This window comes from Theobroma cacao, chromosome 8 (genome assembly GCF_053813885.1).
Source record: "Theobroma cacao isolate CCN51 chromosome 8, ASM5381388v1, whole genome shotgun sequence".
Lineage (NCBI taxonomy): Eukaryota > Viridiplantae > Streptophyta > Magnoliopsida > Malvales > Malvaceae > Theobroma > Theobroma cacao.
This window is the reverse complement of record NC_142646.1, coordinates 314640-330715: the sequence shown is the minus strand read 5'-3', so window position 1 is coordinate 330715 and position 16076 is coordinate 314640. Positions and strand designations below refer to the sequence as shown.

At 37.7% G+C, this 16076-nt stretch overlaps 3 protein-coding genes across 8 annotated transcripts; 2 read left to right on the top strand and 1 right to left on the bottom strand.

Annotated features, from left to right (window-relative positions):
* Positions 1-121: 121 nt before the first annotated feature.
* Positions 122-5386, top strand: LOC18591183 (S-adenosyl-L-methionine-dependent methyltransferases superfamily protein). 4 transcript variants are annotated; one of them, XM_018126363.2, is made up of 12 exons: positions 122-264; positions 388-445; positions 549-603; positions 726-811; positions 1053-1596; positions 1666-2074; positions 2297-2463; positions 3130-3361; positions 3451-3586; positions 3958-4052; positions 4161-4284; positions 4825-5386. In XM_018126363.2, the coding sequence occupies exons 1-12, from the start codon at positions 182-184 to the stop codon at positions 4978-4980; spliced, it is 2145 nt and encodes a 714-aa protein (XP_017981852.1). In that variant the 5' UTR covers positions 122-181; the 3' UTR covers positions 4981-5386. The 4 variants fall into 4 exon arrangements, with proteins under 4 accessions (XP_017981852.1, XP_017981851.1, XP_017981853.1 ...); XM_018126362.2 differs by having other exon boundaries at positions 1053-2074; XM_018126364.2 differs by having other exon boundaries at positions 1053-2074; positions 4770-5386.
* A 2324-nt stretch (positions 5387-7710) lies between these two features.
* On the top strand, positions 7711-12356 carry LOC18591182 (Remorin family protein). 2 transcript variants are annotated; one of them, XM_007017146.3, is made up of 8 exons: positions 7711-8021; positions 8252-8375; positions 8539-8631; positions 8741-9415; positions 10019-10379; positions 10885-10966; positions 11362-11617; positions 12065-12356. In XM_007017146.3, the coding sequence occupies exons 1-7, from the start codon at positions 7824-7826 to the stop codon at positions 11566-11568; spliced, it is 1740 nt and encodes a 579-aa protein (XP_007017208.2). In that variant the 5' UTR covers positions 7711-7823; the 3' UTR covers positions 11569-11617; positions 12065-12356. The 2 variants fall into 2 exon arrangements, with proteins under 2 accessions (XP_007017208.2, XP_007017207.2); XM_007017145.3 differs by having other exon boundaries at positions 7712-8021; positions 10013-10379.
* Positions 12329-15872, bottom strand: LOC18591181 (triacylglycerol lipase OBL1-like). 2 transcript variants are annotated; one of them, XM_088809147.1, is made up of 5 exons: positions 15470-15872; positions 15105-15340; positions 14811-14844; positions 12949-13565; positions 12329-12855 (listed from the first exon to the last, which is right to left on the bottom strand). In XM_088809147.1, the coding sequence occupies exons 1-5, from the start codon at positions 15774-15776 to the stop codon at positions 12568-12570; spliced, it is 1482 nt and encodes a 493-aa protein (XP_088665273.1). In that variant the 5' UTR covers positions 15777-15872; the 3' UTR covers positions 12329-12567. The 2 variants fall into 2 exon arrangements, with proteins under 2 accessions (XP_088665273.1, XP_017981643.1); XM_018126154.2 differs by having other exon boundaries at positions 15105-15298.
* Positions 15873-16076: the final 204 nt, after the last annotated feature.

The window sequence follows — 16076 nt, the reverse complement described above, 5'->3', positions numbered from 1 at the left end:
CTTGATGTCCAGCCCAAAGTACCTTTTTCCAACTTTCAAGCCCGGCATGCTAAAAACAGCGTCGTATTGTTTCAAGGTTGTCTAGGGACTCTGCGTGCTATAGATTAAGAGCCGGCCGGAGGACAAGGCAGTTTCGTCGATTAAAAAGCGGGAGACTTTGGGTCTAGCATTCTTGAACGCAATGGACACGGTCGAAAACCAAAGCGAAGCTCCAGCCATCAAAGCTCTGGGTTTTCTCTTCAAGCTCACCGAAGTCTACTTATGGTTTACTCCTCTCTCTATTTATATCCATCTTTGTCTGCTAATAAGTAGAGAAAATTGTTGAAATTTAAGTGAAACAATACCAGTTTAGTAAGCTGCAACTCATCCCCTTCTTTTCTTACGCAGGGACGATGGTGCTAAGGAGACTCGACAATCTTCTTGCTTATGCGAAAGCGAAAACAATGTAATTTCTCTTGTCTAATTCTTTTCTTTCTTTCGTTTATTATTTTTTGTTTTTGGTTTTAAATCTTTTCTCTTCGTTCTTTTCTATGTTTATTTGTATGCAGAAATCGTCTCGACAAAGGGACAAGAGCCGCTCAAGCGTTTTTCATATGACCAGTGGCAAGTGCTCTGCAATTTATTTTGAGCTTGTCTATTTACCTTGGTTTTTAATTTTTTGTTAAGTTATTGGTTTATGGATTTAATGCCTACTTTTCTTTCATTCTGTTTTATTGTTAGTTCAGATTCCTGCACTTTACCAGAGGACATAGAACTGGCTAACGAAATGAATGCTTTGGGCCTTCCTCTTTCCTTCCATACCAGCAAGGAGGTAAGTTGAATCCCGCCGGTATTTTTGTTTCTGATTTTTTTTTTAGTAGGAAGATGTAGAACCACTATAATGTTTGTGAAGCCCTGTTAAATGGTCCGTGTGCTTGAATCATTTGAAATTTTAGGAAAATTCATTTTAATTATTGGTCTGCTGTAACATCAAAGGCACCTCATTTTGCAATACTACAATGGTCATTAATTTTTTCCATTGAGGCTTATTGATGATTTTAATATTCTGGCAGACGAGGAGTAAAATGACTAGCAGCAAAAGGAAGGGTGTACGTTCGAAGCATTCTCATGGTCATAAAGACACCGAAGAAACGATGGAATTTTCCAGAGTGAGTGAGATGGAGATTCTATCTCCTTCTGTTTTTCATGATAACTCGAGCAGTTCTTTTTGTTGCATGTCAATGCTGGATCGAAGTGAATCATCTTACCATGATGTTGCAGTGGTTGTCAATGAATCCCAATGCCCTGATCTTAAGCAAGAAGATTCAGCAAGCTCAGTGAGGACTATTTGTGGCTCCGTCATGGAACAAACCTGTGATGGGATTTCTGACCTTGTGACTAATGATGGCCAGGATTATGACTTTGCACAGCAGAGTGGTATTGTGTCTACTGCTGATGAGAAAATTGCAGTGAGCTCAACTAGTTTAGGTGCTGTACTTTTACCAGAACACTGTTTGATGGATCCAGGTCTTGACCATTGTAATAATGAAGGTTATAGAAGCTTGATGGAGCATGAGTGTTTTGATTGTTCCTCTGTGGCTCCTTGCAATGAAAAAGGTGAGAGGCTTTGTTACTGTAATGGCACTCAGCAGCTACCTGTTTCTGAGTCAGTTTCAATGAATTCAGATGTGCTTGATTGTGATGGTAATGACCAGACATATGGTGGTGCTTTGGGTGATTGGAGGGTGTACTGGGACTCTTTTTACATGAGGAACTACTTTTACAATCTCAAAACTCAAGCTTCTACATGGGACCCACCCCCAGGCATGGAAAATCTAGTATTTAATAACCTTAATAATAAGTCAAATGAAATGACTACTGAGTCACTTCAGAAATCTGTACACGGTGGTGGATTAGAAGAGCTGCTATCTGATGAGCTATCAAATGGGACTGGAGTTGCTGCTGCTTCTAGTTTGGCAATACCTTCTGTAAGCAAGAGTTTTGAGCTTGCAGGTGAACATTGTGAGACCAGTGGTACTTGTGTTGCTGAACTTACATTACGCTTAACATCAGATGCCCAGGACAATGTTGACAGGTTATTACCTTCTTTTAATGCACTGCAGTAAATTTTCTGAAACTGTCGTTTCACTGCTTTATCTTGCTAAACTGAAATTTCACAGCTTCATTAACATTCATAATGGCTGAGGAAGCATGCTTGAACAGTTTGGTATTACAGATATGAATGTCTACTACAAATGGATGATGCTCTTAATTATGTCCATTTCAGGGGCTTCTGACTTTCTTAATTTGCTTGCAGCATGCCTACGGTACCCCCTGGAACAATTTCTGATGGTGAAGATATTATTTTAGAAAATGCTGCTTTAGCAAACAATCAGGCGGATACCCTACTTGTAGCTGCCATTAGAAAAGGGAAAAAGAAAACAAGAAGACGAGCTCAGAGGAAATTGGCAAGGGATGAGGAAGGTATATAATTCAATTATTCTTTTCCTTCCTTTTTATTGATGAACTCCATTGCTTCAACATTTAACATAAACTTTACTTTTAATTGGATTAATTCAACACTGTTCTTTTTGTAATATCGTTAGCCAAAGTACACTAATGCTGGGGAAATGGTTTGGAATTGTTTTACGATGGATGTAAGAAATGTATCTCTGGTCAATTGGGGTTGATCAGACTTCAGTTCTTATTTTAGGGACTTTTTTTCCTTATTGTTCTCATAAGCAGTTTGCGTAATAATTTGTTATTTTTCTCAATAATATATTTTGGAAGTTTGTTAGCTTTGTTGGATTCATGATCCAGCTATTAGACCAGAAATGTGGAAGTAAACAGTATTAAAACTTTTGAAGTGAATCCTAAAGCAGTAAAGCACCCCAAAGATGATTTGGAGCCTGCTTCTTTAGTCTGCTACACTGTCTAGTGAAGAATCCATGCCATTGACATCAACCTAACACCACGAAGACACAATGTAAAAGCCATTTTATCTTTTGTATATTTTTGTGTTTGCCCGTGTCCTCAAATACTTGTGATGTCCAATGATAATATTTCTGTTCTATTTGCAGCTGCTGGTTTTCTTATCCCTTGTGATATATTGTAAAAACTGGTTTATTGAGCTTTTATTCCTCTGTACAGAACTTCAATTCCAAGAGATATTTGAGGAGTATTCTGCCATTATTGGTAAATATTGGTGTCAGAGATACCTGCTATTCTCCAGATTTGATGATGGTATAAAAATGGACGAGGAAGGGTGGTTTTCTGTCACTCCAGAGCCTATAGCCAGGCATCATGCATCCCGATGTGGGAGTGGGATTGTAGTTGACTCTTTTACTGGAGTTGGCGGGAATGCCATTCAATTGGCCCAGAGGTGAGTACTATTGAAACTTTATTTCCCTTGGTAGGTTGTGCTGAATGTTATGGCCATACTTTATTGACTTGTACCGTGTGATTCTTCAGGAGCGCACATGTTATTGCTATTGATATCGATCCAAAGAAGATAGATTATGCATATCATAATGCTGCTGTCTATGGTGTCAATGACCGAATAGATTTCATAATGGGAGATTTTTTCGCTTTGGCACCTAAATTGAAGGTACCAGTCTGGCTTATTGCATATTTACAGATTTTAGTTTCTTATTTTACATGGCATGTTATTCCATCCTGTAAACCAACCATCCTTTCCCAAGGTTTGAACTTGGGGCTTTAATGTTGAGTAGGTGTCCCTTTGCAATATATAAGATTTTGATATATTAGACAATGGATATGGCGCCAACTAGTAAATTCTAGATGTTACCTTTTCTAGTTCTTGTTATTGCTTCTTAATGATTGATGCTGAAGTCTAGGAAAGAACATATAAATCTTTTTCATGTATTTGTTTCTTTCTATTTAGCTTTTTCATGTATTTGTTTCTTTCTATTTAGCTTTATTCTAATGTCTTTTACATCAATATTTCTGGTGCTGTAGGCAGACACTGTTTTCTTATCACCTCCTTGGGGCGGTCCGGATTACACTAAAGTAAAGATATATGACCTCAAGACAATGCTTAGGCCACGTGATGGGTACTCCTTTTTCTGCTACCAAAATGTTTTGCGTAAAGCTAATATTTAGTTTTGCTATTGGTGCCTCTTAAGAGTTGTCTTAATTTCATTCCAATTGTACTCCTGCAGATATTTCCTGTTTGATGTTGCAAAGAAAATTGCCTGCAGAATTGTCATGTTTCTCCCTAGAAATGTAGATCTCAATCAATTGGCAGAATTATCTCTGTCTGCACAGCCTCCTTGGTCATTAGAGGTAATCTTTGAATTTTATTCATCAGTGAACTTTACTGATATAGATTCTTAGTAGGTATCACCACAGGAGTATGTTATTGCACTTAAAACACTGTTTTTAATGTAAGATACAGAGATTCTTGATGTGCTCACTAGAAAACTAGATATGTTGACCAGAGCTCCTTTGCTCAAATCATGATCCTCGGTTTGTAATAAATTTGATCTTTCAGTTGTTTTTTATGAGCAAAGTTTTGAAAAAATCAGTTTCTGAAATAATTCGTCTGATTTTTCAACAGCTGCTTTCTTTGTGCTCCATATGCAAGTCAATTATCAATAGAAATTTCTATCAATTGTTCCCAATTTCCTTTTAAATTCTGTTTTTCAGAGGTATCCTATCTAGTAGTCTAGAAATGTACTTGCTCTCTTTAATTTGTGAACTAGTTTTATGTTCTTGCTGTTGAATTTTATCTTCTTCTTGTTGCTAAAGGCAAATGTTCATACTCTTAGGTTGAGAAAAACTTTTTGAATGGAAAGCTGAAGGCAATAACTGCTTACTTCACAGAGACGGCAGTCAGAGGACAATAAATCAGCATTACTTGTGTGGAGCAGTGAAGGAGAACGGGGTCACCTTTTTGTGGATATTGAGCTCCTAATGATTTTCAATGCTGTTTTATGGGTTCCCTTACCCCAGCCTCAATTTCGGTTATGCTGTGAATGAAAGTAATGTAAGTGCTTTCATATTCCCTCTTCAAAAGCAAAACAAATCTCCCGGATAATGTAGGACAAAGTTGTTGCCTTATGACTGAAACGGAGGAAGATGTATAGAAATTATGGCTTGGAGAACAAAAATCAATGTCTGTAAAATGTTAAAAGATGACAAATACAATTATTCTGAAAGCCAAACAATGCTTTTGCATCAACCATTTTAACCTTGTCGATCTATCTGATTTATTGTTAGGTGAGCAGGTTTTCAACTCTTCTTCTTTATGCTAGTTGTAACAACCGGCCTTTGTTTCTCTTTATGTCTTCTGCTTCTTTTGGGCCACACCACCCAGAGTTGTACCAAGTACGGACAGCCTAAAACCATGTATTTAATGCTGCATTAAAATAGTGGTTTGATGTAAGTCAGAAGTTGTTGCATTTGCATTTGGTATTTTTGGAATTTGCCCTAACTTGGAGTTATGTTTGTACAACAACACGACCAACATTTCCATCCAAGTGCTCGTGTGCATGCGCAAGCATGACTCGTGCATGATGCACACTGCTCTTTGAATCATTGACTACAAAAGAATGGATGAGGTCCCCCCCGGCGTTAGTTATGAGACTGAGATATGACAACTTATTATGTGCAGGATGGCTTGGAGAGTGGGTTTTACTTAAGTTGTATGAATGATTCTTACATTAGAGAATGTAGATGCAACAATTTAAGAATTTGATGGGAACTGCTATGAAGTTTATTATTATGAGAGCATGTGCTAGCAAGATAAAGCAGATGTATTTGTTATTGACCATCGAGTTTACCGAAAGGTTGGTTCCAATAGAAAATTGATCTCATGGATTGCTTGGGTTTCCATGTTTTTTTTTTTTTTCTGGGTTTTAAAAAGAAGACACAGATCATCTTGAAGGCTATTCAAACTGGGGTCAATGCTTTGAGATACAACAAAAGAAACCCAAAAAAACAAATCAAATAAAATCAGTATCTGTGATGAGAATCCAAAAAAAAAAATTGTGCAAAAAGTGACACCTGAACCGCCATCTCTAGGCCAGAAAAGGTTTGGGTCCAGTCCTGCATGAATGAAACAAACCTAACCTGACTGACCAATAATAATAGCAGCAACAGCATAATGAAATTTGCTCCAGCCCACGTGGGCGGTGAAAACCAAACCGACTAGGAATGGTAATGCAGCCTCTCAAACTTACCAAGGAACCTGACAAGTGACAACCATGGTTGCTCTTACCGAAGCTTTTTTATCAAACCTTGCTCATCAAGATTTACAAATGTAATCCCACATGCACTCCCTCATTACCAAGCCTAGAGACAAGAGAGCCTCTGTAGTTAAATCGACTATTGTGTTTTTTCCACCTAGTGCATGTTTATTCTTAATTATTTTTGTAGCAGAATTACCCGGTTTGGTTTGACTGGCATGGCTCCAGGCTGTACAGCTGACAACCGTGTGTACAATTTTTGTGGGGATGGTGAGTCCTTCCCTTTCTCGAGGATTTCATTTTTGTTCCGCCACGATACGTCAATTTATGCAATAAATTCTGTGACAAGCAAAGGATGTACTGTGTCACGGATGATAAGAAATGTTTCCACGGAGAAAGAAAGGAAGAAGAGCCTGGATTTTGTTGCTGTATATCTCATGGGCCATCATGTGCAAAGAGGAAGGAAGCTTCCCTGACAAAAACGTAGCCTGAGATGAAAAAACTGTTGCAATATCCACGTACGTTAAGGTGTAGGGAGCAAAAATTCAAAAAAAAAAAAAAAGAAGATGATGTTTTCTCCACGCTGTGCGGCACTTTCGATGGGGACGAAAAGGTCTGATCACCGCCCGTAACTCTTTCAACTCTCTGCCGTTACATGAGGGTACAAAGGAAAAACACATTGCCAACAACATTTCCCCGTTGACTAACTTTCCTAACACTTATTATTCTGTTCCATGGAACCATGTCCCAACATTGCTATTCTTTGAGACAAACAGAGCAAAGGGTAAAAGATTTAAAAGAGCAAATTGCGGTGTGACTTTGTTCTAAACAGTTACAAGATTGCTTGATTGTAGGTTTGGGTACTAATCTCTTGTTCTGGCCTCCTGGTGGGGTTTTAATTTGGGTGTGACCATTAGTAGTTATGATGGGAATTGACCCATTACCCATCAAAGAAAAAGGTCTAATGTTTTCTATTGCTACTTTCTTTCAAGTCATATAATGGGAATTCTAATCATATGGTCAATTTCAACTTTATTTTAATGGCCTTTTTTTGTTGTCAATTCCATATTCCCAATTATGACTAGTAATTGTTACACAAGAATAATTGGCTTTTACTTGAAATTTCAGCTTGGTTTTGCCTGCAATATGTTAGAATCCTTGGTGCAAGTCCCATTCATTGATTTGAAAAATGGCAACTTCCAACTTACTTTTCCACATTCTCCTAATTTTCCTCTAACGGCACCGTTTTTTTGACATGGTGGACATCATGATTTAATGCCCATAATTTGTTTTACACGAAAAGAATAATCACACCCATTTATCAAAAAATATTCTCTTGGAACGTGACACCCGTAATTCCTCCCACAAAATTATATCCCAAAGTCCTTATTACCCTTATAATCAAACCTAAATAATCATAAATCCAAGGGCTTTACAGTCATTTCACCAGAGTCAAAATCCCCAGGTCCAAGGCAATGAAAGCCCAGTAACATTAAAAGTAGTAAACCCAGGGTTTTAAAATGGCCTCCCCGTCTTTAACCCGCCAAACAAGCAGAACAAAACATGAGCAAAGAAAAATGGCCGACATTTGAAGAAAGGAGGAGGAAGGACTGAAGAAGTGAAGCTCTGAAGAAAATGGCGGAGCTAGGCTTTCAAGAACAAAGCGCGGTGAGGTCATCAGGTTACAGAGCTCGAGATGCGAGCCCTGACTCCGTTATATTCACTCTGGAATCGAATTTCAGCCTCTTCTCTTCGGCTTCCGCTAGTGTCGATCGCTGTTCTTTTGCATCCGATGCTCACGACCATGATTCTCTCGCTTCCGAACTCTCTTTAGTAACATTGCCAAATCTTTCAACTTTTTTTTTTGTTCATTTTAAGCTCAAGTTTTTAGTGCAATGCATAAGCAGAGAGCAATGTATGACAGTGTACGCTGTGATCGATCATTGTTGATCAGTTTGCATGATTTTTTTTTTCTTAATGCAATTGAGCAGATGACATTTTTTAATTCCCAGAAAAGGAAAGAAAAAGAGAAATAATGTTTGAAATGTGAAATCTTTTTGCAGCATTTGGCAGGACATGAAGGAGGAGATCAGAATGAGAGTTTGAGTGGACCAGATCTAGATCCAAACAAAGCTATGACAGTCCATAAGCACAGTCGTCTCTCCAGAAAAGGGGAAAAAGTGAAAGGTACTCTCAATATTTTCTTTCATTATTAGCTTCTTTTAAAAAAGTTAAAATTGAAACTGCACAAAAGAAAAAAAAGAAACGAATAAACCAAAAATAGATTTCAAATTCACTCACTCATTGTCATTGTCCCACCTCCTTTTTTCCCTTTAACAATAATACGCAGTTCAAAAAGGAGAAAACAATGAAGCTCATATAGTAGAGGACGAAAATCAGCTGATAGATTCAGCAAGAAACTCATTCTCTCTTGCTCTTAAAGGTACCCCTTAGTTTCTTTTTTTGAAGTTGGTGTTTTTTTTTTGTTTAGCTTAATATTTCGTCAAAAAGGTAATAATTGTGAGTTGGCTTTTTTTGTTTTTTTGATATAGAGTGTCAGGATAGGAGGACTAGATCTGAAGCTTTGTTGAAGAATCCTGATAGACGAAGACCTGCTTCATTAGATCTAAACAATGTCTCTGCTTCATCTCCGCGGTTGGGGGCTATGAAGAAAAGCTCTGTTGCGACACGGAAATCGGGTGCATTTCCTAGTCCCGGAACTCCCAGTTATCATCATCATCATCATTCGAGTGCTGGGATGCAGAAAGGTTGGAGTTCTGAACGTGTGCCATTGCATAACAATGGTGGAAGGAGGCAGGGGAATGCTGCTGGAGTGTTGCCTTTTAACAATGGAAGGACTTTGCCTTCAAAGTGGGAAGATGCTGAGAGGTGGATTTTTAGTCCTGTTTCTGGAGATGGTGGTGTCAGGCAATCCATTGTGCCTCCACAAAGAAAACCAAAATCGAAGAGTGGTCCACTTGGTCCTCCTGGGATTGCTTACTATTCGTTGTACTCACCTGCGATGCACATGTTTGATGGCGGCCATACTGGGAATTTCATGGCTGGTTCTCCTTTTTCAGCTGGTGTGATTGCAGCTGATGGTTTAGCAATTCATTCTAGTAGCCATGGTGGAGGATTTGCTGCTCGGACTGAGCCTTGCATGGCCCGTTCTGTTAGTGTGCATGGATGCTCTGAGGTAGTGACTCCACCGTCATTTCCTTCTCAAGGTATATGCCCATCTCTATCATTCAAAATTTCTGGGTGAGATGATAATTTGAGCTTCGGCTTATAACAACGATCTCCACATGACGAGTGCCTTTTGAAAACTGTGAGATCAATTATGAAAGCTTTTTTCTCCACATCTATTATCTTGTCATCAAAATCAATCTAATCTTAAGTTAAAACTTCATATTTGATGCAATTTAAATAGATCACTACTCATTGTTAATCAAAACTTTTGAAATCCTTATTAATAAATGTTTAATTTTTTATAATTTACTAAGAAATTATCCAAAAAAAAAGAGTTACAACGCTTGTATAATGACTGAGAAACAGAGATGAACCTACCTCTCAATTTGGGAACTGTTTAAACATTAAAGATTCTGCAACTCCAAGCAACTGAACATGAGCAGAGTAGGATTGTGTATTTCTCTAATTTGCCTAATTCATGAACTTAAGGTTTCTTTCTTTCTTTTAATATGTTTTATGACATATCAATATTGGCCATCTGCCAAATCTAAGAGATAGGTTGTTGTTATTATGGTAATTGCTAAAACTATTGTCCTTTCATATATCTGATCTTTCCGATTGGCTTTTCATCAAAGATGCAGATGAAAATCTTGAAACAGTCAAGGATGCAGCCACTGATATTTCTCGTACTGTTTCAAGAAGAGACATGGCGACCCAAATGAGCCCACAGGGTAGCACCAACTCATCTCCCAAAGGAAGACCTTTCTCTCCCTTGACCCCTTCTGCTCTGCCTATCATGGAAGTGCAGAGCATCCATTCCTCAAAATCAGAAGTGAGAGATGTGCAGGTAGATGAAAGAGTCACCATGACTAGGTGGTCGAAGAAGCATAGAGCTCGAAACTCTGGGAAGAGCTCAGAAATTGTTGATGACTGGAGAAAGAGGGCTGTTGACACTCGTACATCAACTTGGGATGTGACGGAAACAGCAAAGAACATTTCCAAGTATGTCTGCTTCACTATTACATTCTCCTGATGTATGGTTTTGTAGGATTATAGTTCATGACAACTTCGGAAGTGACCGCTTAAACTCTATTGATTAAATACCTTAAGGAAAGGAGTAAATATTTCCATCTATCAACAGTCGAAGATCTCATCGATAACAAGCTAAAAGTTGTGAATCAAGCATTCTCTGCTTGAACCACAATCGCATCCTTCCTAGAAGACAAGCTTCAAATAATTTCTATATAATGCTTAATTTAGCGAAGTTGTCAGTTTCAGGCCCTATATTCTGTGGGATTTGCCTTGCCATTTTATAGATCTGCCTAAGAAACTGCATCCAACTTATTACTTTTATTTAGCAAATCCTAGCTTAATATGGTGAAAGTTTTTCTGAATTGTTCATGTTTATATTCATCTATCAAAAGCTGATCAATCCGAGAGAACACTAGTTTTACAGAACAGATTTGATTGATATTCATATGTCAACTTCTTTCTTTCTCTTCTTCAGGATCAAAAGAGAAGAAGCCAAAATCACTGCTTGGGAGAATCTGCAGAAGGCAAAAGCTGAGGCAGCCATAAGGAAACTAGAGGTTACTTTTTTCTTGAATACTTCTCCATTCACAATTGAAGTAATTGTAAAGAAATATTTTAGTCAACGATCAACCTTGATACAGAGAAAAAAGTTCTCTCTAGCAAATGATTATTTTAGTTATTTCTTTCGATTTCTTTGTCACCTTGAGCTTGCTCGTATAGATGTTGAAGCTATCATGTAAAGTCTTGATGTAGATAGCGTTACTTGCTCTTTTTCTGGGCAAAACTGTTGGTTCTTAATTTGAATATACTCTGTTAAGGAAAAACTACTAATGAAGAGGAAAGTATAGGATCACTAATGCATAGTTAACAATTTGTGGTGAAAATTCAGTAGATCTTGCATGACGAAAAAGCTTCATTTCTTCGTTATTACTAACGCAACGATGTATTTCAGATGAAGCTGGAAAAGAAGCGATCATCATCAATGGATAAGATAATGAATAAACTGAGATCAGCTCAAAAGAGAGCCCAAGAAATGCGAAGTTCGATGTTAGCCAACCAAGCCCATCAAGTTACAAGGACCTCACATAAGGCTTTATCATTCAGTAGAACCCGCCAGATGGGTTCATTGAGTGGCTGCTTCACCTGCCATGCTTTCTAATGCCTCACTTGGCTATCTGTTAATGGTTCAATTAGGCGTGAAATGCCAGGTAACTTCTTTTGAATAGTGGTTTCATTTCAAATTTTTTGCTCTATCTTTTTTTAAAAGGAAAATTAAAAAGAACGATGGCAAGGAGGGAGTGTGTGTGTGTGTGTATTGAGTATCATCTCAGTATTGACAGTGATAACATATCATACGATCACTGAAGGAATCGAAATGTGCTTTAAGATTTCACCATATATATGTATTGGATGAATGAGTTCACTGATCTGGTGAGTAATCCAAGATCATTCATGTAAAATGGTGAGGCATCCCTTAATAATCTCCATTTCACATGGAAGTCAATGTGCTTGCTAAACGTATTACCAATTTTTTTGTCATTTAAAATGGCACTTCAACATCGCATGCAAATAGACTGCTTCAAGTTTTGATTATATGGTATATTATTGGTAATCTAGTTTTATGCTTACATTGTTTCATCTTGTCTCTTCACCAGTTTGAAGAACAAAGACCCCTGGAGACTATGAATATTGTACAGGAAGCAACTTCAATACTGACGCTAAATTGGTGTCACTGCAGTTTTGCATGAATGAAACACCGCTATCTCCGTCAAGGTTCCAGATAAGATCAAGACCCCAATTGCTATGCGCCGGGGCTCATAATTTCCTGAATGTTTGACTAATAAAATCCTGTATGCATGTATGTATGTAAATCAACCTTTTCGAGGGTTTTTTCTTACTATATATGACCGTTTGCCATGGAAATGGAAATATCGTTCATGCCTTTTACCTTCTTAATTACATCAAGTAATCGGATTGATGAGGTCAAATAGATGCAAAAGCATTTCAATTTTGTAATTAAAACTTCCAAATGAGGCAGGCTCACCCCCCTCCCCATCTTTCCCCTTTCCCTTTTTTCGTGTATATCTTTTTGAAAACTTGTCATTTTGTAAGAACTATGTAATGAGCTTGTCGGTATTGAATCATCTGTGTCAAATTGTCAATCTGTTTTAAGTTGGTGTTGGTGTATTGGGTCTTGAGGCTGAAGATGTGAGGGCAAGGATCCCAACCGGGTAGAATTGACATAATCTTGAGGGGAATGAGCTGATAATCCTGGTACCACTAAGCCAATCATCCTCCACATTCTCAGAAACCAGCCTTCCTTGTAGTCCGGACCCTTCGTGTAAGGCATGATGAAGCCCCTAACAAGCTCCCAAATTGCGTTCATGTTCTTTGGTAACACCCATAGCATGGAGAAGTAGTTCTTGTTCGGTTCCTCCGACAAAACCTGCATTACGGAATTAAAATGTTCAAGACCACTCCTATTGTTTCTGAATCAAAAATTAAACTCTGATGGAGGGGGTGATAAGAGGGCACTTACCTGTCCTCTGTAGCAGCTATTGAAATAAAGGCAGGGTCCAAAATGCTTATACAGGAGGGCTTTGTCATCATATGGAATCCTAGGCACCATGTCATTGCAGTAAACGTACCTGAAATACTTCACATCAAATTCCCTCAACTTCTCCTTCATAAACTCCCCAAACTTCTCGTCCCCCACCCTTGGTTGCCCAAAGGTGTAAACCCCTTCCAATCTCTCCAACAACCATTCCTCCTCGTGTAAAACTAGCACAGCTGCAAACAGGATAGATAATGCCCCACCTAAGCTATGCCCTGTCAATATGAACTTGGCTTCCTGATTCTTCTGCAAAACCTCTTTCAGCTTTTCTCTGATAGTGTAGTAAGCAAATTGATGTTGTCGGTCGCTGCCTTGTTGGATCTCCTTGGGCCAACCCTGGTTCTTTTGCAGGCCTAGAGCTTTCATAAAACCACTATGGGCCTTACCCATGTTTTCCAGCTGATACCAGGAAATATCGAAGTCGGTCCGCCACGCGTCGGCATCAAATGGGGCGGTGCCTCTGAATGCAACCACAATCAGGTTGGGGTTAGCCTGTGTGTCTTGGAGCATGAAGGCTTGGGTTGAAAAACGTTCTTGGTAATCTGTGAAACAAAGAAGTCTTAAATTAGTAAGTAAAGACAAATGAATCCTTGGTGGAGGATAAACGAAGTCTTAGATTAGATGGAAACGTTAATAATAGAATGAATCTTTATTTACAAGTTATCAATCCTTTAATCTGCTTATGTTCAATCCTTAAGCTATCACGTAATATGTTTAGTATTTGAATAATGTTGGCTTTCATTCATAGTTAAAACCCTGAAGTACTGCCTGAAGCTATCTAAATGCTTGGTCCAGGAGAAGCAAAATATCCTAAAGTACTGTTTTAAGTACAATAAATGACTTGACTATTTAGGATATGTTTGGTGAATTAATGTTTGACCAAGCAAAGCTTTTGGTTGGTCTTCTGGACTAAAGCACAATCAAAAGCCTAAGTGTTGGTGGAGGACCGAATCAAGGCTGTAGCTGTAGCCATTATACCAGAAAAAAGATAACAAGAATGGGGTTTACTCCATTTGAAAGCTAATCAAATGCTTGAAACCAAACAAACCCTTGCTTGTTAATTCAATGCAAATTGTTGGAAAGTGCCAATAAGATTTACTATGAAATAAAAAAATGGCTACCAGCTGCCTAAACTTGACAGATTAGGGAATATGTATAGAGAGCAGTGAAAGACTTTAAAAAGCCCAAAAGTTGTATATTTTGTTGTGTCTTTATAATCTTTCTTATTCTCCAAAAAAAAGAATCTAACTTATTCTTAACCCTTACTCAATGAATCATGGCTATTTCTTTAACCCCACATCAACAATGTCGCCTGCATATGACTTGTTATATGTATTATACAGTAGCAATCATCAGACACGGACGTCAGAAACAGCAGTGTCTTTTACTATAATTAATTCAAGTTGGGCTAGACATGAAGAAACAATGTAATTTGTTTACAAAACTATATTGATATATAGAGAGTTGATTAAGAGGAGGAATAATCCCATCTCTCTCTCTCTCTCTCTCTTAATATCTTTTGATTTGTATCTAAATGTTGGATGCCAACTGAATTTTTTATATAATTAGAAACAACAACAGATCATCATTTCATTAATTAACATATATATATATATATATATATATATATATATATATTCTTAAGCACTTTCCAGCATTCTAATTTCCTGTCAATCAATGATACTTAATGTAATTAATAAAGATAATTTTACCACTTGGAAATCGATAAGGCCATATATAATTATTTGAAAAAAGAAATACAAAATTATAACTTGCATCTCACGTACCGTTCCAAAAATTATAAAACTTCAAGAATCTCATCTGCTCCACAAAAAAGTGGTCAAAGAAAAAAAATGTTAAGAACAATCATATTTTATTTAAGAAAGTAAAAGATTTAATGGGAATGTATGTATTCTTTAGTATAAAAGTGAACCAAATATTGTTTAATACAATTCAAAGTTTATATTCTTCTTCTGAATAATCAATATATAATATCTCAAACATTAGTATTTGAGTTTTTGAAGAATTTATATGTATGAACATATATAATTTGATCATTGCCTTAAATGCGAAAAGCATACCTTCCAATGTTGTGTGATTTTGGTTTTAATGAAGGCTTCATTCTCGTACGACAGTTTAGAAGCCATCATAGACAGTGACGCTTTGTATTTTCTGTCGTCAGGTTCAATGCTGTTGTCTAATTCAAAGCGACTGTCCACATTTGCTAACACAGATGTGAACGTCTCCGATGATTTATCAGGCCACACGAATTTCCCTGCTCCATCAAAACCCCATCTCTGAATCGTTACTTTGAACCCTTTTTAGCAACAAAACAATTGTTTTTCATGCAAACTACGATGGGTTTCATTCTGCTCAAGGCAGGCCAGTTTTCAGATACAATGAAAAAGAATAAATGATAGTAGGTACAAGGAAAGCAGACGAACACCTGTTACAAGGTTTAGAAGGAGCTTGAAAAGGCCGCCGTTGCTTGATAAGAGATTGAGACACATCTGGAGCGCATTCCCCACTAGGGCCATAGGTTTTGTCCCCGAAAGGAGGAGTTTCTGAACAAGAACGGAGATGAAGATGAGCCATCTCTGACGAAAATTTCCTTGTTGCTGCCGTTCTGGGCAGTCGATGAATCTTCTTTTCTCCAACTCAGAGGAAAAAAGTAGGCCGAAAAGATCCAAGAAGCTTGCTTCCTTGGGGTTGAGTAGCAGATAATCGTCACAAAATTGATTGGCAGTAGCCATGGCTTGGAAGCAAATGCAGAAGCATACGAGTTGCAACGTCAACGTCTAAAACAGAAATCTTAATTTGCAGGAGCTTTAAATTTATGTTAATGGTAAACTATGTACACCTAATAGAAAGACCTTTAGCACAAGGAAAACTGGAAACGGAATATATATTATAAAATTAGAAATGCTTAATTAATCTTCCTAATGCCCTTTCCACTTCATCAAATCAAGAGCCAACAGTTGTTGGTTGGTCTTTCTTCAAATCTTTTATTAAAAGAAAGAGCAATTGCTGATTAATTAATTGTATATGTAATA

Bases quoted from the DNA above. Each gene is read 5' to 3' on its own strand.
- LOC18591183 (XM_018126362.2), top strand. From the start codon at position 182: ATGGACACGGTCGAAAACCAAAGCGAAGCTCCAGCCATCAAAGCTCTG. The intron at 604-725 runs GCAAGTGCTCTG...TTGTTAGTTCAG, and splicing joins CGTTTTTCATATGACCAGTG to ATTCCTGCACTTTACCAGAG. The intron at 3,587-3,957 runs GTACCAGTCTGG...CTGGTGCTGTAG, and splicing joins CTTTGGCACCTAAATTGAAG to GCAGACACTGTTTTCTTATC.
- LOC18591182 (XM_007017145.3), top strand. From the start codon at position 7,824: ATGGCGGAGCTAGGCTTTCAAGAACAAAGCGCGGTGAGGTCATCAGGT. The intron at 8,376-8,538 runs GTACTCTCAATA...AATAATACGCAG, and splicing joins AAAAGGGGAAAAAGTGAAAG to TTCAAAAAGGAGAAAACAAT. The intron at 8,632-8,740 runs GTACCCCTTAGT...TTTTTGATATAG, and splicing joins ATTCTCTCTTGCTCTTAAAG to AGTGTCAGGATAGGAGGACT.
- LOC18591181 (XM_088809147.1), bottom strand. From the start codon at position 15,776: ATGGCTACTGCCAATCAATTTTGTGACGATTATCTGCTACTCAACCCC. The intron at 14,845-15,104 runs GTATGCTTTTCG...TTTGTGGAGCAG, and splicing joins AAATCACACAACATTGGAAG to ATGAGATTCTTGAAGTTTTA. The intron at 13,566-14,810 runs GTACGTGAGATG...TTTGTTTCACAG, and splicing joins GTTTTATAATTTTTGGAACG to ATTACCAAGAACGTTTTTCA.